Consider the following 26025-nt stretch of genomic DNA (forward strand, 5'->3'; position numbering starts at 1 on the left):
ATATGATTAATTTACTATTTACATATTACTTTTATAGCTTTACTGTTATAATTTTAATTAATGTAAGACGATTAAATTTTGGACTTAACATCCAAAGACTTAGCTCTCTTGAGTAGTCTATAATGGTGAAAAGATGGAAGAAAAGAGAAGAAGAGGATGGCCTGCAGGAAAGTGGATGGACTCAATTCAGTGGTGGTGGGTACAACATTGGAAGACCTGAAGAACTAGGTTGGGGCAGATCAATTTGGAGAAGGTCCATTTATGTGATCTCCTAATAGAATTGATGTCAACTTGATGGCACATAATCAATAAAAAATAATGAAATGGTAATCATTAACAACTAGCTTTTCTAATATTTCTATTTGTCCTTTCACCAATCATTTCAGTTACTCTGTATTCTTTGCAAGATCACCTGGAAACATTGTATACTTCAATATTATCTAGAATCAGTATATACAGTAAGTATATACTCATTACTTTACCTTAATGAAACCATATTCTAATACTATGAGTTAAAATAATACGTGCTATGTTTCTGAAAGCAGTATGTTACTTGTGAAAGAAATAGTGTTACACAACGTCATTGTTACTGTCCAAGCTTAGAAAAAGCTTCCAACAGGCAGACGGGGCAAGCACATATAGGCATATGGAGTTTTGCTCAGGTTAATGGGATTACCATCTAATCTAATGTCCTCAAGAGGTTTACGGATATAAGAACGATCATTCATTTTGCAGAAAGTATCTTCATGCATCTCTAGAATATTGTTATTCTAAAAGGAAAAAAAGAAATATCTATGAATATTCATGTCTGCTTATGTGTAATTCTCAACAGTGTCAATGGGTCCATAAAAGCATTAAAAACTGCTAACAACTTGTCAATAGAATATTCATCATAAGATATAAGAGACATTTGTAGCAAGGAAGGAGTCACAAATTATGTGACTCCACAGATATTTGTGTTAGGTATGCTAGGTCTGGTAAGCCTACACTTTTTATATACCCATTTTACTAAGTAAAATGGTTTATCTCTGATGTTTATGCAGTTCTGAGTATGGATCATCAGTTAACCTAAGGCTGGTAAAAGGCCATGAGAACAGCATGTTATATTGTCTTGCCCTGGTAATAGTTAAGTTACCATTTTCATTGTTCTGACCAGGCAGTTCAATGAGTTTATAGTAAAGTCAAACCAGAGGAAGAATTTCTCCAATTAAACTAGCAAGCTTAAGGGTACCATAAAAAGAAGAACTATTGTTATATTTCTAAAAATCTTTTGTTCTAGTTGACTGGGACTGACGACATTTGGTGTTCAGTAACACTGGGATGACCACATGTTATCTATCCCTGCCAATATCCCCTGAACTTTAGATAGGAAATATGCAAAGAAGTCTAGGGTCAAATCAAGGTAAGTTATTGCTTGTCTTTATTCTGTGTTGGCTAGACAGAACCTAGAATATTACATTCAACTCTGGGCACTACATTTTAGGAAGGACATCAACAAACTGAATGAATCCAGAAGAGAACAACAAAGTGGACTGGTGACCTGGAATTAAAAACTTACCTTTTAGAGTTTGTATTATCAAATTTTTGAGAGACCCAGTTTGGTATAGTGGTTAAGGCACTGGGCTAGAAACCAGGAGACCATGAGTTCTAGTCCTGCCTTAGGCACAAAGCCATCTGGGCAACTTTGGGTCAGTCACTCTCTCCCAGCCTTAGGAAGGAGGCAGTGGCAAGCCACTTCTGAAATCTTGCCAAGAACATTGAAGAGAATGGTTCAGGCAGTTGCCAGGAGTCAACGATGACTTGAAGGCACACATACATTATCAAATTTAAGCATCTACCATTTTTCAAATCAGATTGTGCTATTTGTAGCCAAGTGCACAAGGAATACAGTCATGAAATAAACCTGCTGTCATGTCTTTCCCCTGTATGTAAACACTGTAGCTATAATTTAATGAACATTATGGCATACTTGCAGATGAAGTGATTGGAGACTTTCAGGGAGTGGAACTGGGATGTGATCCAAATTATTACTAGTGATGTAAAGATGGTGCAAGTCAATCATATCCTACAGGAAAGGGGAAAAAATCCACAAACATAGAATTGATTTCCTTTCATCTCAATCAAAATGAAGCATGAATCTGAAAATGAACAAACAAGCAAATCAAGTGCAAATGCAGACAGTTATATTTAAAATATCAACCACTTAATAAGACTTGAGCTTGCCTCCAGTTACTTTATGCTGTCATGCACTCTTTTTCTTTTCAATATCATAAAAAGCAAAATATTATCATTTTACCACATAGCTGTCTCTTCTCTAACAAGTGGCTTCCTACAAGATCTGACATGCTTATATAGGCCTCCTTTTTTCAACATACTTTTAATACATGTTGGAAGTAAGGCAGCAAGAAACAATATTTATATATTTCCTTATTTCATTTATTTTAACAAGCTAGTTTGGTAAAAAGCACTGAAATACAAACCATGGATTTCAGCAAGGATAATGCTAATTAACTAGGGGAAATAGTAGGAAAGACACTATGGCAAAAAAAAAAAAAAAAGAAAGAAAAATCCATCAACCTTAAATGCAAAAATGTTGTAGCCAGCTGAATGTCTTGAAAAGGAAATTGAAGATACTGATCCTGAAACAATACCATTTTTTGAGGCATTTAAAGAAATTGATGTGATTTTAATCAATTGAAGGAGTTGAGATTAAAGAAGGATGCTTATTGGAAATGGAATGGTTTATAGCTTAAGGAGTCTATAAAGGTTCATCCCAGAACTGTAGGAAGAAGAAAGGACGGAAGGACAGAAGGACGGAAGGGGGGGGGAACTGAGCTAAGGGTAGCAAGAAAAGCAACATCTAGCTAGAAGAGTTTCTTTAAATATGTCAATAGAAAGAAGAAGATAAAGGAGATGATAGATTCATTGTTTACTTCAGAGGGATAAATTTTAACAGATGTTCAAGAAAAAAACAGAACATTTGAAGGAAATGGTGTTTTGAATGACATAGACTGGGAATGAACACAACAGGAAGTTGCAGGCCAGTAAGGATGAAATTAAAGAAATTCTAGTTTATTGGAATATTTTCAAGTTCACAGATTCTAATGAAATACACCCCAGAATTCTGAAGGAAGTGGTATAAGAGATGTCAGGATCTCTGTCAATTATGTTTGAATAATCTGGAGACCTGGGGAGGTGCGAGATGATTGGAGAATGTGATCCCCTCTTCAAGAAAGGGAAAAAAAGAATAACTTGGTAATTATTGACCAGTGAACTTAACATCAATCCCTGGAAGGAGAATGGAGCAGCCATTTGTAAGCATCTTGAAGACGATGCTGTGATTGCTAGGAGTCAACATGGCTTTGTCAAAAATAAATCATGTGATACAAATCCTGGATAAGGAGAATACTGTGGCTTTGATCTGATTCTGATAAAGTGTTTGACAAGATTCTATATAACATTCTCATTGACAAACTATTGAAGTGTATTTGGTTTGTGCTACAGTACACTGAGTCCACAACTGGCTAGCTAGCTATACTCAGAGAATCTGCATTAAAGGCCCTACATTGAGTTAGAAAGCAGTAACTAGTGGGATTCTGCAGGTATCATGGAAACAGCATTGTTCACCATCTTTATTAATGACCTGGATGATAGGTTTGATGGGTTGTTGATCAGATCTGTGAATGGTACAAAATTAGGTGGTCTGGATGTCATCCACACTCAGAATGACAGAACAAGATTACAGTCTAATATGGACAGGTTGGAAGACTGGGCTGAAAGGAATACAATATCCTTTAACAGAAAGAAATGAGAATATATGTAGCTCGGGGTTAAGATAAGTAAACAACCAACAGATTATTACAACCACATGGCATCTCTGTAGCACACAAACAACTAAAGCCCTCCAAAACATCTTAGGTAAACCAAAAGACCCAGTAGCCCAAGAAGAAAAAAACAAGAGTCATGTACAACATAGAGTGTAAGGACTGTAACAACCACTATGTAGGACAGACAGGCAGAAGACTAGCAGAGTGCATCCATGAACACCAACTAGCAGTCAGAAGACATGATGAAAACTCCTTAATCTCACAACACATGGACAGACTTAACCACAATTTCAGCTACGAAACTGTCAGCATCTTAGACCAAGCTAAATCCAAAAATGCAAGGGAATTCCTGGAAGCTTGGTATTTAGACAAGTCAGCCATCAACAGGCACATAGAGATAAACAACATCTACACTCTATTCAAAAGAGACAATAAAAAGGAAACAAAAGACCAGAACATCTCCTCGAGAGCAATCAACTCCCAGATAATCAGAGATTAATACCAAGATTAACACCGGACAATCAAGCAGTAAACAATACCCTAATCAAGGAACTACCAAGGAAGGGGGGGAACACCCCCACTAACACTGGCAGGGCAAGCTACTGTATATAAACAGAGAGCAAACCCCACTCCAATCTAGCACTGGAGATATTACCTAGCCAGGTAATGAAACGTTTGCAAGAAAACAACCAAGCTCAGAGAACCCCAAGACTCCATCGAAAGGAATGTAAGGTAATATATTTAGAGAGAGAGAAAAAAACAACTATTGGACACAGACAAAAAAAGGGATTTCATGATTTGAAAACACTATATCTGAGAAGGACTTATGTGTGATTATTGACAACAAGATAATAATGACTGAGCAGTGTAAGATAGTTGCTAGAAAGGCTACTGTATGTACTCTGGGCTGCATTAGAAGAAGTGTTGTACCAAATATATGGGAAGTCATTATTCCTCTCTCCTTGGCATTGGTGAGACCACATCTGGAGTACTGTATATGAGTTTCTGAACCCCATTACCAAGGGATATTGCCAGGTTAGAACAAAGTTGGGTGACAAAGATGATAGAGGGATTTGAAGTCTGAAGGGACTGGGTTGTTCAGTCTGAATAAAAGAAGGTTTAGGTTTAGGGCAGACCATAATATCCATGTTTTTTTGTTTGTTTGTTTTTTTGGCCTTCAGTTGCACCCCAAATCCAGTGCTATTCTCATCCTATAAATTCTAGCTTTTGCTCATCTGTTGGTTATTATATATCATTTAGCCAACTGGGAGAATTTTTAAAAATCAATCAATGGGACTCACTTTAAATGCTTCTTGTTTTATCCCTTTGCGACCAAGTCTATTGTTACTGATATCAATGAATTTAAGTGTTGTTGGTAATTCTGGAAGTTGTTGTATTTCATTATCTCTAAGTATCAGCTCCTGAAGTTGTGGTAAATTCCTGAAGGCATCTTCATCCACTTCTGAGATAAAATTAGAAGTCAAATCAATCCTTTTCAGGTTGTCTAGCCAAGAAAATAAAGCAAGGAAACATTTAAAATACTCTTACAAAGAATTTCTGACTGATTATATATCCCTCACTGTGGAGGAAAAGCTACTTATATATATATATTTACTACAAATGGTTCTAAAACATTAATTCTCACTCTTAAATATGTTTCAGTTACTTGCAGCCTAAAAGATGCCATATCACCTATCTTCATAATTCAGTCTCATCAAATTCTTTCTATTCCAGTATATGTTAAAAAATAAAATTTAGGAAAGTTATTAGCATAATAAACCATACCTAGGTGGGCAAAAGCATCCCTGTTTATCTTTTTTATTCTATTGTAGCGGGCATAGAAATGGGTGGTTTGCTTGAGCAATGGTGAGAGAACTTCCAGTTCACGATCATCACAGTATACTGAGGTACCCAGACAGGTACACAGAAGACAAGTTGGCAGATCTAAAATATAAAACAAGAAACAAATTACTTTTTTTCAACTGTTATTTAAAATAAGAAATATGGAATGGTATCTGTGTCAAAAGTCCAATCTTTTCCTATCAGCAACTCTGTACTTTTAAATGCATGCATAAGCATAGATATTTTTTAGAAATTATGCTTATTTGAAAACTTTGAGAACCCTGGTTTATTTTATCATAATAGATTGATGAGGAAAGTTAAAATTTAAATATGTGTAGAAATAAAAAAATTAAAGTAATTCTCTCCCTCCCCTCACTCCCCCTTAATATACTGTAGATTTTGACCCAAAAGTCTATATGTATTCTAAAAAAAATGTGTTAAAAGACAACACTAGGATTTATAGTGCTCCATTGTATTCTTCTCAGTACAACTTTGTTATAGCTTGAACAACAGGGATATTCTTCTCCATCTTATAGAGTTTCCATAGATAAAGCCTATTAATAAATTGAATATTAAAGTCCATATATATGAATGAATATTACTATGAGTAGGAGCTGAAATATTTGTGAAAAATATAATCTATAGAGTGCATTTAGAGTCCTTTGAGCACTGTTTGTAGGAGTAAACTTAATTTGCATTGCGGCAACTATACACTAATCAGACAAATTCTATACTGGGTGTTTTCCCCCCAGGATTATCCAAGAAATTTAATAATTTACATATTTACTTGGAGTTGTGCCAGTTGTAATTTCAGGAATATCGCTGAACATAGGTTTTAAGATTCTCTTTCCAGCTTCACCAGAGTCTTAGGTTTATGATGACATTTATCTCTCTCATGAATATCTGTGCAGGTTTGATGCCTCTAAAGTCAAGCTCTCTAACATGGCTTTACATGTGATTAAATGAATTGCATATGGAGATAATGGCATCTTCTTCCTATCTCCCCCCTCACATAATTTTTTGGTAGGGATTGGAAAATCCTAACAGGGCATGCTTGCATTAACAGCTTTGCATTTATTTGTACAGCTAAAGTATAAGCATAGATCAGTGATTCTTAATCCATTATGGCTATTTTCATTTTGCATCTTTTCCAGCCTTCTGCATTTAAGCACAGAAATCACAAATTAGGATTCAGTGTGACTGTTGGGATCAACCATGATAAAAGACTCCACGTAGTTAAATCAGGCAGGCCAGGAGAATGCAGTATTTTCTGGATTGAGGCCATACTTGGACTTGAATGGCAGTTGGGAAAGGCATTTCAAAAGTGGTAGATAGACCTAGGTCAAAAAATGAATTTCACTTCCTTTACATAAATTAAAATTAAATATAGTTAGTATGATTAGTATGATTACTCTCTAGTCATATACTTCATAATTTTATGTCACATTAAAAATATAGTAATAACTTGGAAGTTTTAGGGGCTCAATGGAGCCTTGGATCCTCAGGTTGTATCTCTCTGAAGATTGCTTGTAGCATGTAAATTATTGCTCAGTTAATCAAATTATTAAATATATATAATAATACTGTATCTGTAGTGTTTTGTCACAAAGATTCTTATGAATAATGAAATATTTAATCCATATTAGTTTCCATGAGCCATAATCACAATGACTTTGCCAGACCTTGCCAGTTCTCGCCTGTTAGAACTTAATAGAACTGTTTACTTTTATTGTGGTAACACATAGGCTTTTAAAATGATTTTTGAGGAAACTAATTTCATTTTATTTTTTTACTGAGTACTCAATTTCCTTAAAATCTGATGCAGAACAATGACATCAGGAAAAGTGTAAATCATGCTATGAATTAAAACTGCTTTGAAGCTGTATATTATGAAAGAACATAACCGATGACTAAGAAATAGACCTGAAGCGTTTAATCCACTTTATGGAAGATAACAAAGAGCCATACAGATAAAATTGTCACCACAGCTTCTTTATAAAAACTATTATTAAGTGATTTTAAAGAGGGAGGGAGAGAGAAAGAGAGAGAAAGAACGGAGAAATATAAAGTATACTTATGGAAAATAGTGTTAAAAGTACATCACTTGTTTATAATGTATGCTCAATTTTAGTTGGCAACTGTTATAACAGAATTATTATATCTGATTCTTTTGAGACTGACTGGAAATCACCAATGTATGTATATATTCCTGTATAAAAATGCAAGACATTCTTTATAAGTGTGTTTGGGCTAGGTGGGAAAGCATTTCCATTTGTATCTTGCCAGACATACTTCCTTGTTTTCTTTCTGGTGAGCTCAGCCTAAAGCCTCTTTCTCCATTTATGCCATTCTCTTTATTCCTATTTATCTCTTCCAAGTTACTTTCCCCCATATTCTTTTAAGCAGCTGTCTCCCTTTCTCCAGTTTTTTCTTGGAGAAGGCAGTAGCAGTATACATCTTAGATAAGATGAATCTTGGCAACATAAGACATATTGGATAATGTATTTCTATACAAGGTCTCTCTAGGAAATGAATCTTAAAATACTTAGATGCTATAGAAAAGACAATAGCTAGAGCTGCTTTCCCCAGTGTGGTCCCAGGCAACAAAACAGGTGATGTAGCATGTGTTAAAGATACCAGGTTGTTCCAGGTTGTGGAGTGCTGAATAATTCCCAGCGACCCCTTGCAAATAGTAGATTTCCCTGTTAGGCCTGTTAAGTCTTGACATGTATCAAGATAAAGTGCTTTTTCTCAGGAAATATCAAATATTTTTACAAAACCTTGACTTCACATCATCCACATATTTTGCATCAGTTATGGTGATCGGATGAATTACTTTGCTCTTGCAATTGTCACCAATATATGGACAGAAGGGTTGGAAGGGTCCCCAATGTATTTCTAAATCATATGAACCTCTGTGCATAGGCATCTAAGAATGATGGCTTAAGCCTTCAAACTTGATAGGTCATTAACAAATTTAATGTTGCTATACTTACAGTACACCTTCATTCAGTTTCTATCTCAAATTCCAGTTAAATCTATTTTTTAAGAGTAAATCCTATATCAGAGAAGACTTGACTGTAATTGATTTAACATTAATTTTTACAGCCCACAAGGCCAGCTTATCATATTTCTAATAATGCAAGATTTCTGAGGTTAATCACAAAGCAGCATATAGACATAAACCTGAATAAAGTTTAAATTTATTCTTCAGGGACTGTTAATAAAAATAGTCAATATAATTTATCGCAAATATAAAAAAATTCCATTAGCGGCAAGACTTTGTCCTTGTGATGCCAAGGAAGTAGAAGACATGGGCCGTGTTCTCCTCCGCTGCATCTTTTATCAAGTCCCATGGAGTATATTGCTCGCTCCCTTGATCAGCAAGCAGCCTGGCTGTCAAGAATCAGATTACCTTCAAATGCTTCTTACGTGACCAGGTTCTACGCAGTGGCAATAAAGATCCGTCAACATCAGATAGGAAGCCAGTGGAAAGGTTTTGCAGTAATGGATTATGGTCAACTAGTATTTTAGTTTGCATTAACAGATACCTTCAGAATGGTTTCAAAAGTGTGACAAATTTTTTATTAATATTTCATTATTGTTATCTGATAGCTATTAGCTTAAACAAGGTCCATAGGTAGATTTTTATTTGTGTTGGTCAAAGATCGTATTAAACTTTACTATTAGATCTGCTAGTCCTTAATAGGACAAGCTCCTATTATATAGATATATTTTATATATGTAAGTCCAGACATTATTAAACTCCATATAATTTTAGATATTATGATTACATTTTAGATGTCATCAAATTTTTGTAATTTTAGATGTTATTATATTTTAGGTAAATTGTAGATACTATCTTACTTATATCTTAGACACGGACTGTTTCGTCTGAATTCTACCTATGATTTTGTGCCAGGTTGTCTTATGTATCCTAAATATTTATCTTCTTAAATGTTACCTAAAGTTTTCTTAGTTTTATAAGTGAACATAGGTCACTCATGAACAAACTTCTTGTACTGGTCTAAGACTGTAATAAACTGTGAACTGGAACTTGAACTTGAATATAATTTATCTGAATGAACACAAATGCTGAACTGCATACTTAACAAAAAGTGAGATAAAAATACAGGAGTCCAAGGAGGACAAAATCAATTGACAAAATTAGTGTTCTAAATTTACTTTAACTGAAAGATCACCATAATGAGACTTGGGTTTTGTGTTGTTGTTTTACAAACCTTTTGCATGAGGACCAAGAACTTCTGGTTCATGAGGTGAAAAGCCATCAAAAAGTTTGGGTGTAGATGCTTCCTCTTCATGTTCTTCTGGCAGTGGAGAAGATAAATGAATTGCTTGAGTTATGGATGGTAAGACTGTTCCAATCTCTGCCTAGAGAAAGAAAAATATACACAATAAGACCAATGTACCATTCAGTATTCATTTTAATATAAACCCTCCATGTTCCAATCTTTTGTATTAAATACCTCACAAGATTCTGTGATGAGATGGATCAAGTTTGTATCAATAAAGACTTATTTGTTAGACTGGATCTATAATGGAAATGTTTTCTATTAGCTCTGAGGAAATATGAAATGGTCATAGCATACATGAATTTATGCGCTAAGTACCAAGAAATGAATATTTGAATGTCCTATAATAGAATGTATCATTGATCATCTTCTAACCCTAATGATTCCTCATCAAGGTTAGAGACACATGTTTAAATTAATCCATGTTTCCTTGAAACCTAAACTGGGCAAGAATCTGCCTTTTTCATGAAACTTGAATTTGTAAGAACAAGAATGGAATTTTCCCTCATGCAATTTCTGACAAGTATAATGAATGTATTTTTTTAAGTCTTTTTCTAGTGCCAAAGTTTTATGTTATTTTAAAAATATTGCTAGAACCTAACAACTCAGAAAAACTCAGCATTAAAGAACTTCTCAATTAGTTCTACATGCCCAAAAGGGTTTTTAAATTGTGCCTTTTTTAGTCACGTTTTCTTTTTAATAAAGAGGACTTTCAAAAACTTTTTGTAATTGTGTACTGTTTGGTGAATTGCTGCTAAATAAAAGCATGCTATTAATATGCCTAAATTTTAGATCACTAAATAAAATGCAGCATATAGTTTCATAATTTTGTACTTCCACTAGGTGGCATATATGCTTTGAAACAAAGCAGATATTCTGCAACCCTTTTATCACAATATTTTTTTCATTTGATTTTATTTCTCCTTATCAAGAATTCAGTTCTTATCAATAATTTTGCATTCAGTCCATTTCTAATTACTTAACAAGATTTCCGCATTCACTGTACCTTTATTAATAAAGCCTTCCCATATATACCATATTAATTAATCCAGAGTACAGTGACATCTTATAAATATTCTGTATTGTTCATATGCAAGAATAAACTGCGTGAGAAAATTAGTCTGTCATTTTGTTGAAAAAAGGTTTGAATGAATTTTCTCCTATGTTTCTTTTTGTAGGGAAAAAAAAGCATTAATAATAGTACTTCAATAATAATTTAAAATGTTGCAAATTTAGACTCATTAAGAGTTTGCTTTTATAATCACCATAGATCTGAATCTCATCAAGATTGCAAACCTTGGGATCCTCGGATGCTTTGGAGAGGGAAATCTGGCACATGTCTCCTCCTCTCCCAGGCTAGTCAGGAGTGGATATGTGTCCCAGAATTTCCCATGACAGAACTCCCAAAGTGTGTTTGGCAGGGAAGTGTGTCATTCAAGGGAAGATTTGTTTCTTTCACTGTTTGTTTATTACAAGTGTTTTTATGCCACTTCAATCAATTAGCTCTAAATGGCCTACAGCAAAATATACTGTACATCACATTACAATAATTCACAAGTAATCAAAATTATCAAACAGCAACAACCATCAACATAAATTATAATATCATCATTTAGTTGATGATATTATAATCATCATCTGCTGGGCTAATAATATTTCTCATTACTTCCATGATAGTATTTTTAACAGAGGAAAAATAAACATCTCGCTGGTCTATTCCCAGGGGAGTTTGGTTTGTTAATTTACTCTAACAGAACAATCAGGTTGGTGTGTCCTTAATTGCTGGCAACCCACTCCAGTATCCTTGCCAAGAAAACCCCATGAACAGTAGGACAGGAAGGCCTGGCGCAATATGGTTCATGGGGTCACGAAGAGTCGGACACGACTTAACGACTAAACAACAACAACAACAACTTGCTCTTAGAGAAGGAAAAAAGTAAAGTGGCATGGAGGCCATATCTATATTACCCTCTTTTAGGTAACATGCTTAAACATTCTGGTAAAATACAAATAAGGACAGCCATGTAGGGGTCAAAATCTACGTGTGTGGGCATCCTCTCTCAGAAACAACAGAATGACGTTACCCTGGGGGTTCATACTGTATACTATTTGAAGAAACTTTGTTCTGGCATAAGTACTAGAACTGTGCAGATCTTCAAAGTGCTAGGATACTTTGCTTAACTCTCTTCTCAAGCCTTTCTCCCAGCAGTGTAATTGAAACTGAAAGAGGCTTCTGCTACAAGAACTGCCAACTAAGGTTTTGAGGAAATGGATGATGAGAATCATGATGCCTCCCTGATGCAAAATGCCTTATCACAGCAAATCCAAGCTGCTTTGCACTGACTTTATTATTGTAAATGCTACATGACTCTTTTTCACATGGACTAAAGCAGTATTCAGCAAGTGATAAATGAATATTAATTGAAAATATAACATGGCTTATTGAAATATGTATGAAAATATATTCCGAATGTATGTGTAATCATAATTCAGATTTGCAAGAGATTCTGTTAAGTGATATTGATTCAAATATTCTTTTGCAAGTATTTTAATATTAACTCTGGGATGAGGAGGAGGAAGATGAGGAAGAGGTGATGATAATGATGATGATTACAATTTTCAGAGTGACAATTTTCCAAAGCAGATTACAAGGTATATAAGCAATTGTAAATAAAAACACAAATAACTATTACACTATTTAAAACAAGTATACAACAAACTTCTAGGACCCTTTGCATAGAGCAGTTGGTGATAATGGCCGAGTGGAACAAGGAAGACTCCTGATGAGCTGACTTTTCTGATGCTTTTGCCTGCCTTCCTACCACTTTCTTTAGGGTTCCTTCCTGTAAGGGTAGTTCCTCACCCTTACCCATTAATGCCTAAGGATCCAACCCTCTCTCATTTTCTTTCTCTTTTGCATGTGCAGTTCTACACCACAGAAAACGTTGTGGCCAGTTTCCACTCTTTTATAAGCATCCCTCCCATTTCTGAGCTTACATCTGGGTCTTCAGTAATAGGAGAAGGAAAGGATGAAATAGTACAACATATCTTATCATTTGCAAAATGGTTTTCCCCTGAATTTCAAAATAAAGCAAATAGTATATTTCATAAAAACAAGTTAAAATATGCTAACATATACTAAAATAAAAACAGTTTGCCTAATTGCTGCAAAAGTTTTAAAAATTGTTTAAAATACTATAAAGTAATTCATCTTTAATACATTGTGGGTTGTGTTCTACAGGAAGTTCAATGTGATTTAAAAATTATTTCATTTTTTAAAAATACAGTTATTTAATTACCCCAATAATTCTAAATTCAAATCAAATTCCGTGGAGAACTAATTTTATTTATACTTTACACATACATTGCATGTACAGGACTTTGACATGTGTAGAGGAAGCTGTTTTCAACATCTAAGTATGCATTATAAAGTCTAATAAATGCAATTCTTCCAATACTCCAGCACAAATAACACCAAGGGGAATGTGATGTCAGGACATTCAGAGGAGCATAAAAATTAGTTGAGATTCCTAATTTGTATAGCTGCCAACTTCCTCCTACAAATTGTGAAGGAAAGTAAATATGATCATTCATTTAATTAATAGGGAAGTCTCATTTTTCAAAGTGAAGTAGTAGGAATAATATAGCTCGAAGCAGTAATGCAGGAATTATTGATATCAAGGAAAACTAAAACTGAGTATGGATTAAAAAAACCAAATTTAATAAATTAATATCAGTGTTAATTAGAATCCATGACAGAACAAACAAACAGGAAAATGGAGCAGAAAGTTGGTGGGACTTCACTAACTGAAGCACAATTGAAAACAATTCCAACAAGGGGGGAAAAAAACATGGAGAACATCAGAAGAAGCCAATATGGCTGCACAAAAAGCTTACTGAAGTTCTGAAATTAAAAAGGACATATACGGAAGATGAAAAGAAGGTCAAGTCATTCATAGGTGTCAGCTGTCCCAGGTAAACCAGGCAGGAAACAAGACTAGATGAACTAACTCTATTTTATTGTAAGGATACATTAACAGAATCTTGCAAGTCTGAAAGCACAAATCTCCCACACTCCCTATTTACCACCTGAGTAGTTAGGCCAGGTCTTTCCTATGTTTCTTTCTTTGACTGTTACCCTGTTGCTGGATAAGACTCTTTTCTCTTTTATGTGATTGTTCCCTAGGTGATCTCTTTCCCCCATCTTCCAAGGCCACTCTCATGTTCCATCACAATAGGGGAATGTAACATCCAGTGAGAATTTACAATAAAAGGGAAAATAGCACTCACTGGGGAAATGGGAATAGCAATGAACAATCTCTGGGGGGTAGCAGTGGCATAGCATGCATATACTTTTTATAAATCTTTCTTGCCTTGTGGAGTGTTGGTGGAGGGAAGGAGGGTATATGAGAAAGTATATGCATTTTGGAAAAGCAAAAGGAAAGTGGGAAAAAGGAAAGAAGACTGGGAAGCCAGCCTCTATGGAACAGAGAGATGGGGCTGGGGAAGAAAAAGGAGAGAAAAAAGGGACTGAGAAGCTAGCTTGTATGCAATGAAAAATAACTGAAGCAGGGAGAGGGGAGAAAGGAAGACAAGTGTCTTTTTTCATTGCAGTGACTACACAGTCCCAGTTCTTGAGGATTTTTCATAGACAGAGCCTCCAGAATGGAAGGCAAAAAGGGGTCCCTGTCCATAGGGCTTGTCATATTTTTAGGCTTTGTCATTTCAGTTTGGTTTTTGACTTACTCAGGCCTTAGTTCTCTTGGAGCTGAGGACTCAGACCAATTCAGAGGGTGGGCATTGGTGTATCACTGTTGTATGCCTTTGAAGATTAGTATATCCATTTCACTGATTTGATCTAAGGTAGTCAGCACAACCAGCTGGCTCTTTCTAGATATGAAACCCAGTTTAGCAGGGGCTGTTCCATGTACCCATGTAAACCAAGCTATGCTTCTCAGTTTAAGAAGGCAATGTACTGGAGGGGCTATGTTCGACTTCTCAAAGGCCTGCAGTGTCCTTGGGACTGTAACAGCAAGTTAAACTTTGTGAAGGACCCCTACAATCTTCTGCCCATTTCATGGTCACACTGTCTGGGCTAAGTTCAATCCATTAAAGAGACGTGGCTTGAAATGACTCAGAAAGTTATAATCAATGTATTAGCAGCTGCAACAATATGGTCAACTCTTTTTTAACTCCGTCTTCTTCAAACCATAGTGTATGAAGGTATCTCTAGAGGGGCTGTTTAGGGTTCCAACCCTAAAAGTAAGAGGGACGCAGGCCAGAAGGCAAACCTTCTCTGTGATTGCTCCAGTTGTATGCTGTGCTCAGAGATGCAGTTGACCCTTACATTTCTGGCATTCAGGAAGGCATTAAAAACCTTTCTTTTTAAATGGACATTTCACAACTATCTAATAAATACAGGGCAGTCTTTTAGTTGTGTTATAATTATGGTTTATTAACATTATATAATGTTTCTATGCTCTACTGTAGCCTGCCCAGGATCTTAAAAGTGAACATTATATAATATTTTAAACAAACAAACAAACAAACAGATATAAACAGAAATGTGTTTCACAAGGCAACTGTGGAGGACAGAATTGAAACTGAGATTCATGGAAAAATGGTCAGGGTATATTTAATTATTTTGAAAGCTTAAATCATAAAGGTGAAATGAACTTCATCCTAGAATACTGAATGAACTTGCTGATGGTTGATTGAACCCTTATGCATTATCTTGAGAAATCTTGTAGGATGGATTAAGTACCAAACAAATAGAGGATGAGAAATATCCCTGTCTTCAAAAAGAGAAAAAGTAGAGTTTAAGGAAGTGCACACTAGTTTGACAACAATATCTGGAAAAATTATTGAACAGATAATAATGGGATTAATTGGAAAGCACCTCAAAAACAATGTCATGGATTTGCCAAGAACAAGTTTTAGCAGATGAATCTTTTTAGTCTCATGTTTAATGGGGTAATTTCATTAGTAAATTGTAGATGTGACATATCTTATTTTCAGGAAAGCTTTAGGCAAAATAATGATACCCAAATCTGTAAGCCAGTAAAGTGTGGGTCCAATGGATATCTAAATTAATATATAGCTGACTTGGAAATCATACTGCAGGACAGTCTCTAATGAAATTGGAGTGAAGTTCTACAAGACTCAGGCCTCTATATTATATTTTTCACCATTGTTATTAATGAGTTTTATGAAAAGGTTGGGAATATTTATCAAATATGGAAACTCTGTAAGATAGTTAATACAGCAGAAGACAGAAATAAAATTAAGGACAGCTTGATAAGACATAAAATGAAACCTGACTGGAAAGGATCCAGATAATCCATCTCCTCCAGAACCCTTTGGAACTGTGATGCCACTACTTTCTCAACCACTTTTCCCAAAAAGGGGAGGTGAGAGACTGGATGGGAATTGACCAGTACGATAGGATCCAGGGAGGGTTTCTTGAGGAGGGGGTGCACCAACGCCTCTTTAAAGGCAGATGGAAACACTCCCTCCTGCAAGGATGTATTAACTATCCCCTGGATCCAACCACAAGTCACCTCCCGAGCTGCTTTCACCAGCCAGGAGGGGCACAGGTCCAGATGGCAAGTGGTGGCCCTCACAGTCTGGAGGATCCTGTCCACTTCCTCAGGAACAACAGGATCAAACCGTTCCCAGATAGCTGGGTAAGAACAATCCCCTGATATCTCCCCAGACCCTGCCCCATGCTTGGAGTCTAACTTAGAACGAATCCGAGCAATTTTGTCCTGAAAATTGTCTGAAAATTCCTCCATGCAGCCCTGCAAATGAATCATCAGATACCCCTTACCAAGGAGGGATCTAGTGATCCCAAACAGGGCCACTGGGTAACACTCTGTGGACACAATAAGGGCAGAGAAGTACTGGCGCTTTGCCACCCTTATTGCCACAATGTAGGCCTTGATAGTGGCTCTTACCTGTATTTGGTCAGATTTGGTCATTATCTTCCTCCAGCGGCACTCTAGACATATCTTGACCCTCTTCAGAACCCTCAACTCCTCTGTAAACCACAGGGAGTGTCAGGGCTGATGTGGCAAGAGAGGTCGCATAGGTGCAATCCTGTCCAAGGCCTCAGCCACCTCCCTATTCCAGGCAGCAGCCAAGGCCTCTGCTGGACCATGCAGCAGTTCCATGGGAATATCCCCAGCTCCGCATTTAAAAGCAATTCTCTTTAAAAGGGGCTCTGAACCCATATATACAAAGAGCTTGTTGCACTTTTAAAATTGCCTCTGCAGAAGTTAACTGCCTAGTCTCTCTTGCAGTCCACGGCAGCTTAAACTGGCCAATAGGAGCTGGAGAGTTCCCAATCCCTGACAGTATCATCAGTCTCGTCATTGATGAGGTGTGTTGGCTCATGTGTGGGAGAAGAAGACAATACTTTAGAACTGTAACAGCTAAATATGACTTTCAGCTGCTTCAATTTTGGCCTCGGGATGAGATAAAGATAGTCAGCCCTATAAATTGACCATACTAAGAAACCAATGCCATATAGGTCTAAAACTACTCTTCCTGGAACAGCTATAGTAACCAAAATTTGCAAATCTGAATGTGCTCCCCTCTTTTTTCACTTTATCTTTGGATGAATTAGGGTAGGGCCTGTCTGAAATGTTTTCTCAAATTAGTTTCTTGGAATGGACTCAGGCCTCACTTGTCTGATCACTGCCTTGGTAGTGCCTCTTTCTTTTGTCCTTCAAGGCCATTCCCTATGGCCTCTACAGAGGCCTCAGCATGGGGGGTTAAAAGAAGCAAGATGGCAGTTATGGCAGTGGCATTGAAGCCCCACCCCTTTCATGTGGTGACAGCACATGTACAAAGGTGGTAGGGCTTCAGTCCTACTGCTATCTTGCCTGTTTGGGCATACATATACCAGTGGATGATGCTAGATTAAGACAACAACAACATCAACTCATGCCATATAAAGTGTTTCCTAGGGCATATTCCTATCACAATTAGGACTAACATGAGAATGAACCCAAAGTGTCAGGGTAAAGGGGCTATTTCCCATCTGGATTTTAAACTTGCCAGTAACTGTGCAAATATTCTCTATTACGTTTTCTTCTTCATTGAGAATTGAAGTTGTCCTCAAGATGATAAGGAAAGTTCATATTTTGTGCAGTTTGCAACCTTAGGATGATGAGCTCAGTTTCCATCACCTTCCCTTCTTCATTGTTCTCATAGTATTAGTGAAAATCTTCAGAATGGAAAGTTAGTACATTGAAATAGAAAACTGGATTTATTTGAATAATCTTGTTGTGATAGCTAACAGTAGTGGAAAGTGCTGAGAATTTACTGTTCCTCAAAAATCTGCAGATGAGATGATATGTTGGCTTTAATTTCGCATTTGGTTTCCAAGTCGTAGGAACTTGGAACTTTTTGAAAGATTTCCTGCTAAGGGAGTTTATTGTTCAGAAGAGAAGACTTCAGGGAAAAATATTATTCAAGTAGATCATTTATGTGGGTGTTTCCAAGCAGAGACAACAGGAAAAAGGAAATGTTAAAAGGAGGGAAGCATTAGAACAAGGAAGATATGGTTAGGTCCAGCAGGAGAAAGAGACTAGGAAGGAGTGCATTTAGAAGGGTAGTTTTTACTCATTTTTACTTTTAAGGTGTGCTTCAAAATTCCTCAGAATTACAAAATGTAGTCACATATTTTCATCAATATTTCTCTTATGTTAGGTTTATCAGAGTTATCCCAGGAATGCCTGAGTACAAGTTTATTGTTGGTAGAATATCCCAATTTCTATAAATTATTAGAATGGACACAAGTTTAATGTCTCTTATTAGAAGCATAAGAGTGATGTGACAGCTACTGACAACTATTCTGAGGACTATTCTGAAATAAAAATAAGCAAAATAACACAAAATGTGAATCAGCTATAGAAAGGTAGACTTGCAAACTTTGGCAGTAATGTATATCTGAAGGCAAGGTGGATTTAAAATACGGATTAAAAAAAAAACTTCCACTTTTAGTCTATGCTTCACATTTGTAAGATTAAAAATGTGCACACTGCTTATCAGTTATAGAAGGATAATTGATGTATTATTATCATGATCTAATCATGGTCCCTCCTTGTGATGTCTATAATAGAGCTTTGTTAGTCTTCAAAGTGGTGCTTCCCTTCAATGAAAGTTCAAGAGAAGCTCTACTTCAAAGCTGCTCTGCAAATCAACATGGCCACTTTGCATTTAACAGTGGTCAAGCAACTTTTTTTGCTCTGCTCTGCTCTGCTTCACAAACCCTTGTAGCTTTTCTGACTATATTTGCTGAACTTCAGCAACTGTTTCTGTAGAAGGTGCTTCTTGGAAAATGCAAGCAGACCTCACCAGTTCATCCCAGTCTTTTGCAATCTGTGCTGGAGAACACATCTCTCTACTTCCCCAGCATGCCTTTGTCAAAACTGAAGAGGTTTCTGCCAAACATAGTTTTTGGACAAAAGACCTTGGCAAAATTTTAATTTTGGCAACAGGACTGCTGATGCCAAAATTAAAGGTAAAATTAAAATTAAACGTAAAATTCTGATCGCCTAAAGAATAAAAAAAATACCTTCCATGGCCATCAATCAGGTCATTTCTGCAGTTAGCTTATAACTGTTTCTATATAATGCCATGTAACAAGCCTTTTGCACATAAACAGCATTCCTAACAGGTATTGTGACCTATATCATTTAGAGTGTTTGGAGTCTTTCCAAGGTAAGCCAATAAGTAAGTAATAGAAACTACTCCCGAAACCATTTTAAAATGTAGCTGCTTTCATCAGAAAGAATAGTCTCATTTGAAAGAAACTGAAACTATCTGCTTAGTTAAGAGAAAATTGCTTGAATGGAAAATTAATAAATAAAGCAGCAGACCCATACAATTATGGAGATCAATGATTTCATTTAATATTTTATTTTCTCAGCAATGCTAGTCACAATATGTAACTGGATGTGAGTAAACGTTTCATAGAAAATCCAGTATATAAGAGCACTATTCATCTCTTGTTAAACAAAGTTAATATGCAGTCTTTATTAGAATCAGCTCATAATTTCTGTTTCAATGGATTTCATTTTTCAGCTGAAATCAAGAGCACTCAAATTCCCTTAATTTTAGATCTAAAATAAAAAAGGAAAGAAAACGCCTCATTTGTATATGGGAGGAGCATACAGGCCTTGTATTAAAAAGTAGACATTTGGATAGGGTTTATAAACTATGGCAAATTCTTAAAGAGATGGGGGTATCAGACCACCTTACCTGTCTCCTGAGAAATCTGTATGCAGGCCAAGAAGCAACAGTTAGAACCGGTCATGGAACAACCGATTGGTTCAAAATAGGGAAAGGAGTACAACAAGGCTGTACACTGTCACCCTACTTATTTAACCTATATGCAGAGTACATCATGAGAAATGCCAGGAAGAATCACAAGCTGGAATTAAGATTTCAGGGAGAAACATCAACAACCTCAGATATGCAGACGATACCAGCCTAATGGCAGAAAGTGAAGAAGAACTAAAGATCCTCTTGATGAGAGTGAAAGGGGAGAGTGCGAAAGCTGGCTTGAAACTCAACATTAAAAAAACTAAGATTATGGCATCTGGACCCATCAATTCCTGGCAAATAGAAGGGGTAGAAATGGAAGCAGTAACAGACTTCATTTATTTGGGCTCCAAGATCACCACAGACGGAGACGGCAGCCATGAAATTAAAAGACGCTTGCTCCTTGGGAGGAAAGCTATGGCAAACCTAGGTAGCATATTAAACAGCAGAGATGTCACCTTGCCGACAAAGATCCACATAGTCAAAGCTATGGTTTTTCCAGTAGTAATGTATGGCTGTGAGAGCTGGACCATAAAGAAGGCTGAGCGCCGAAGAATTGATGCCTTTGAACTGTGGTGCTAGGAGAAGACTCTTAAGAGTCCCCTGGACTGCTAGGAGGTCAAACCAGTCAATCTAAAAGGAAATCAACCCTGATTGCTCATTGGAAGGATTGATACTGAAGCTCAAGCTCAGATACTTTGGTCACCTAATGCGAAGAGAGGACTCTTTGGAAAAGACCCTGATGCTGGGAAAGATTGAAGGCAAAAGGAGAAGAGGATGGCAGAGGCTGAGATGGTTAGATAGCATCACTGAAGCAATGAGCATGAAACTGAGCAAACTCAGGGAGGCAGTGAAGGACAGGAAGGCCTGGCGCAATATGGTTCATGGGGTCACGAAGAGTCGGACACGACTTAACGACTGAACAACAACAACAACATGCAACTCACATGCAACTCACATAAAAAGCAGGTGACGCTATGATCATCTGGTTGTAGCTACACCAGCAATTAAATCACATGAACATCAATGGAGGGGTGGGAGGGGATTAACATAATCCATAATCAGATTGCAACCCCTGTCTAGACATCCACTCATCTTTGGAGTGCTTTAGAATGCTTCTTTTGGGTTTAATTTTGGAAAGATAATTCAGAGTTGCTGATCTCAATGCGTTCTAGATGTTTTGTTCTTTTAAAAATGTTCTTTTAAAAATACCAATATCAGTATAAGACATAGAAGCTGCAGAAGATCCACTAGTATCCTATAAAAAAGATTACCCCCCACCCCCACCTCCACCCCCAACATAATGGTATCTATAGAAAAGTTATCGATTAAATAACATGCATTTCTCCCTTGGGCATTTGTACAGTTGTGACATTCCCAATTCTCTACATCTGTTAATCCCAGTGCATCTTTCCTCCAAAATATGGTATAATTATCACTTAAAATTTCTTTTAGAAAAAGAGAGATTGTTGAGTATTCCACTGAGCAAAAATAAATGGCTAATAATGCTTGCTCTTCTCATGAGTATAGTATGTTACATATTTATAATACAAGTGATGTAGTGCTGTGCCAAGATATCCGAAATGCATTTCTCCCTCTAGGCTTCTTCCAGAAAACATCTGCCTTGATTTCCTGTTTCTTGGTCTTTTTTTGATTTGTCCCCAAGTCCATTTCTTTATACGCTCTCTTCCTTTCAAAATGACAGATGGCAACAATCTGTTTTAGAGACACACATACACTCTAAGGATCTTCATTTTTACGTATTATCATCCTAGTGAAACAAGGACGACATATTATCAAGATCTTTATGCACAGTTTGTTGCAATAGCTTAAAAAAAATATAATGAAGCAGATTCCACATGATGTATGTATCTACTGGTCTAGCTTACTAGATAATGATCTTTTTCATTCTCTAATATCCATTGTTTTTTCTGGGAGAACACCCACAGACACACTTACATGCTATTGTAAGCTTCCTTATAGTATGTGTGAAATAAAATATTCACAAATAATTAAGAATAAACTATAGTCAGTGCAATGGAACTTACTTTCAAGTAAACATTCATAGGATTCAAATGAATTCACTGTATGAAGTTCTTCAGCCATTTTAGTTAACAACTAAAAGTTAACAACTCTTGTTTTCAAAAGGGGCGAACTGGGGTTTTAGAATCTAGCCACCCCCACCTAACCCACCCAGTGTCAGTGGAGAGCTGTAGGGTCCCTCACGTGTGAATCTGGGACTCCCTCCTAGGAGTGAGAGTCTGGGAGGGAGTCTGGGAGTGTATGAGGATGTGAGGATCCACCTCCTGGGTGAAAGACAGGAGGTGTGAGTGAGTGAATGGGATGCCTGCCCTGCCGACTAGTGAGAGAGGTTGTGCAGGGGGACAGAGCATGATAGCAGTGTAAGGTCTGGTGGGGGGTGGGTCCCAGCCGGTGCCGAGAGCATGAGCTGGTGTGCAGGTGGGAACTTCCCTCACCTGGGAGTGTCTGGTTCTGAATGAGGATGTCTGATTGGAAGGAGGAACCTTTACCCCGGAGGTCCAGGAGTGGAGGTACTTGGGCCTAGTACCCCCGGGGACTATGCAGTGGGCTACACTATTGAGGTGGTGAGGGGTAGGGGATGATATTGCGGGAGCTGGAGGGCAGGCCATCTTCGGGGAAGATGCCCGTAGTGTGTGTTACCGGTGGTGTGTTCTGGCCCTCCTTGCTCATTCCCAGGCCCTGGTCAGCAGATTCATAGGGGCCCTGGCCTCTGGCTGCTGCTGCTTAATGCCAGGTCGGTTAAAAACAAGGCCCCCCTCATATGTGACTTGATCACCAAGGAGGGGGCAGACCTGGCATGTATTACCGAGATCTGGCTGGGCCCCGAATGGGGGGTGCCCCTCTCATAAATGTGCCCAGCTGGGTTTATGGTGTGGCACCAGCCAAGATGCCAAGGCAGGGAGGAGGGGTGGCTGTTGTCATCCGAGAATCTCTGGTGGCCTTCAGGGGCATTGCTCCACAAGTCTCCGGCTATGAGACACTGTTCTTTAGGTTGGGTTCCCGCAAACAGTTGGGAGTACTACTACTGTACCAGCCTCCCTGCTGGGTGGCAGCCTCCCTGCCTGAGGTGCTGGAGGCCATCTCAGGGCCGGTAGTGGAGTTCCCCAGGCTTATGGTTCTGGGGGACTTCGACCTGCCATCCCTGGGACAGTCCTTGGAGACGGCTCGGGAGTTCATGGCTACCATGGCAACCATGGACCTGTCTCAAATTGTGTGGGACCCAACCCGAGACAGCGGCCACATGCTGGATTTGGTCTTCTTGTTGGAGCAATGGCAAAGTGATCTGAGGGGAGATTTACAGCTTTCCCTTTGTCATGGTCAGATGATCACGTCCTGGTGACCCTGAGTTTCTCCTATGCCACCCCCCTCTGCAGGGAGGACCCATGCAATTGGTCCATCCCTGGAGCCTGATGGACCCATTGGGGTTTCAGAGGGTTCAGCAGGTTGAACGCTCCTTCAGAATGGGGAAGAAAGCTGGGTTCTGCCAACTCTCCATGCTTCTGCCAACATGGGTGCATTTTTTTTTCTTACTGTTTTATTACTTTGGTGTCAAGTGGCACCTTTTTGTCTACTCTATGGGCTATTTCTGGGTGTGACCATCCATGGCAACTCATTGCCAGCATTACTATTTCCTTGCACCACTATTCAGGGATGGAGCTTACTCAGGATGAGCACTCCTTTCAATTTCATTCTATTCCTCTTTTCTGTTTCTGTGTTCTATCAGGTAGTCTATTTTCTAAATACCAATTTAGTCGAATTTCAGAACAGCACTAGACCCATATGCAGAAATAGCCCAACTGACAGGTTGCAGGCATAGGGCACTTTTGCCCCTGCAACCTGTCAGTCAGACAATTGATAGCAGGCTAAACCTGCTATTCTAAGTTTCTCCCTATATCCTCTTTCTCCTTCACCCGTGCAATTTTCCTAATCTCACAAACATATTCTTCCTCTTTTCCCTGTGAACTGAAATATAAGGGATAATTATTGAATAACAATGAAGAGATAGAATAAAATACAAAGCTGGGTACTTAAAGTTTTGACAAATATTTGTTCCTTGCAATAGATCACATACTGACCACCCACCAACTTTCTGCCAGCATTTGCATGTTTATAAAAAGAAATTCCCTCATTCCCTCATATTTAGTAAAAATTCTACCATGTTACATGCTTACTCTACTTGCTCTAGGTTTTCATCTACTGACAACTGTTCACTTCATTCTCCCTGTCACACACAATTGCCTTGGGCTTAATATCAATTTTCAGACGCCTATTCCTCATTGCATCATATAATCAAACATTTGCTGCAAATCAGTTGCTCGGCCAACAGCATGGCATCATCTGCATATAAACATGCCTATCCATTCATGATCCCAATTGCAGACTTCTAACATCAGCATGCTATTCCTTATACATTTATCCCATGGCTATCCCCCGTTATGAACCCAATCTATGGAAGAAGGGGTGAGGCTAGCCCCACCAGAAGTGGAAGAAGCAGACCTTATGCACTGTATCAGAAGCCTCACTTCACTATAAAACTGGAAATGAAGCTTGTCAATTGACACTCAAAAACTCACCCCAGCACACTGGATGGGTCACTTAAGTAGCCCTAACCCTACAAAATTATGTCATAGATCACAGTTCAATCCAGGCTAATTTACCTCAATTTCTTTTCTGTTTTCTACTATTTCAAGAAACATTAATTGTTGTGTTGACTTAATTTATTCTTTTCAAGTAATTTTGTTAAAGATTGTAATTACAGTAGTAAAAACTAATACAAACTAAAAGAAACATAGAAAAAAGGAAACGTGCAAAGGGAAAAGCTCCTGAAGATTTGAGTTCCTGCAGCCCCACACAGACTTTCTCCTCTGTGCATGGAAAGGAGGCGAAACCTCTCGGCCGTCTGCAGGAATGGAGCTCAAATCCTGAAGATCCTTAACCACTAGACTAAACAGGCTCTCTATTTCCATTAAAGTTGTTCTGCATTTTTCTACTTTTTTAAAAATGTGAACAGTTCCTTGCTCTCTTTGACTGTGTTCGATGTGCATATTTATTTCTCTCTATTCCCATTATACAAATACTGTTTTTTGGTCTTACATTTATCAGTCATTTTCTTCTATGCATTTTTCTGCATCTAGAGCTTCTTTCACTTCATTATTCCACTAAATTTTCTTTTTTATACTTCCCATTTGCTTAACTCCCCACATTTCTGTGGCTCTTTGTAACATTATTATTTTTACTCTAATCCAAGAAACTTTCACATTCTCTTTCCTTATGGGAGATTAATCTTACTTTTATTCTATTTTCATACAGGACTTTGTGCTTTCTGTCCCTTCAGTCATTCTACTTCACTCTAGTTTCTTTCACTTCTTTCCTTTTCTTCCATGACCATCTTTTCCCAAGAACTATTCTTAAGAAAGAATGGTCTGTACCACATTCAGAATCACTCATCATCAATATGGTATTGTATAATAAATAAAGACAACATGCATAATTTAAGTTACCTGTGCTTGATCAATATATAGTTTTTCATCATAGTCATATAAATTATCCAGATCTTCGAAAGCTACTTCATATGTTTCGGAACCGTAAGTTACAGAATTCATTGTAGGAGCAGCCACAATCGCATCAAAGATAAAATATCCCATGAGAATCCCTGCAAAAGCTTTCAT

General features: G+C 37.5%; 1 protein-coding gene across 1 annotated transcript; it reads right to left on the reverse strand.

Annotated features, from left to right (window-relative positions):
- Positions 1–599: 599 nt before the first annotated feature.
- On the reverse strand, positions 600–26025 carry EPYC (epiphycan). The gene is made up of 6 exons (XM_025169347.1): positions 25858–26025; positions 9911–10061; positions 5613–5771; positions 5129–5331; positions 1970–2065; positions 600–770 (listed from the first exon to the last, which is right to left on the reverse strand). Exons 1-6 carry the CDS (start codon positions 26023–26025, stop codon positions 600–602), a joined length of 948 nt encoding a protein of 315 aa, XP_025025115.1.

Source organism: Python bivittatus, unplaced genomic scaffold, assembly GCF_059951505.1.
Source record: "Python bivittatus isolate LINGU-HERP-01145 unplaced genomic scaffold, Pbiv_v1 ctg000330_np1212, whole genome shotgun sequence".
Classification (NCBI taxonomy): Eukaryota; Metazoa; Chordata; class Lepidosauria; order Squamata; family Pythonidae; genus Python; species Python bivittatus.

Coding starts and splice junctions, on each gene's coding strand:
- EPYC (XM_025169347.1), bottom strand. CDS start 26,025: ATGAAAGCTTTTGCAGGGATTCTCATGGGATATTTTATCTTTGATGCG. Junction 10,062..25,857: donor TATATATTGATCAAGCACAG/GTAACTTAAATT, acceptor TTCTTTCTCTAG/GCAGAGATTGGAACAGTCTT. Junction 771..1,969: donor TCCAATCACTTCATCTGCAA/GTATGCCATAAT, acceptor TTTTCCTTTTAG/AATAACAATATTCTAGAGAT.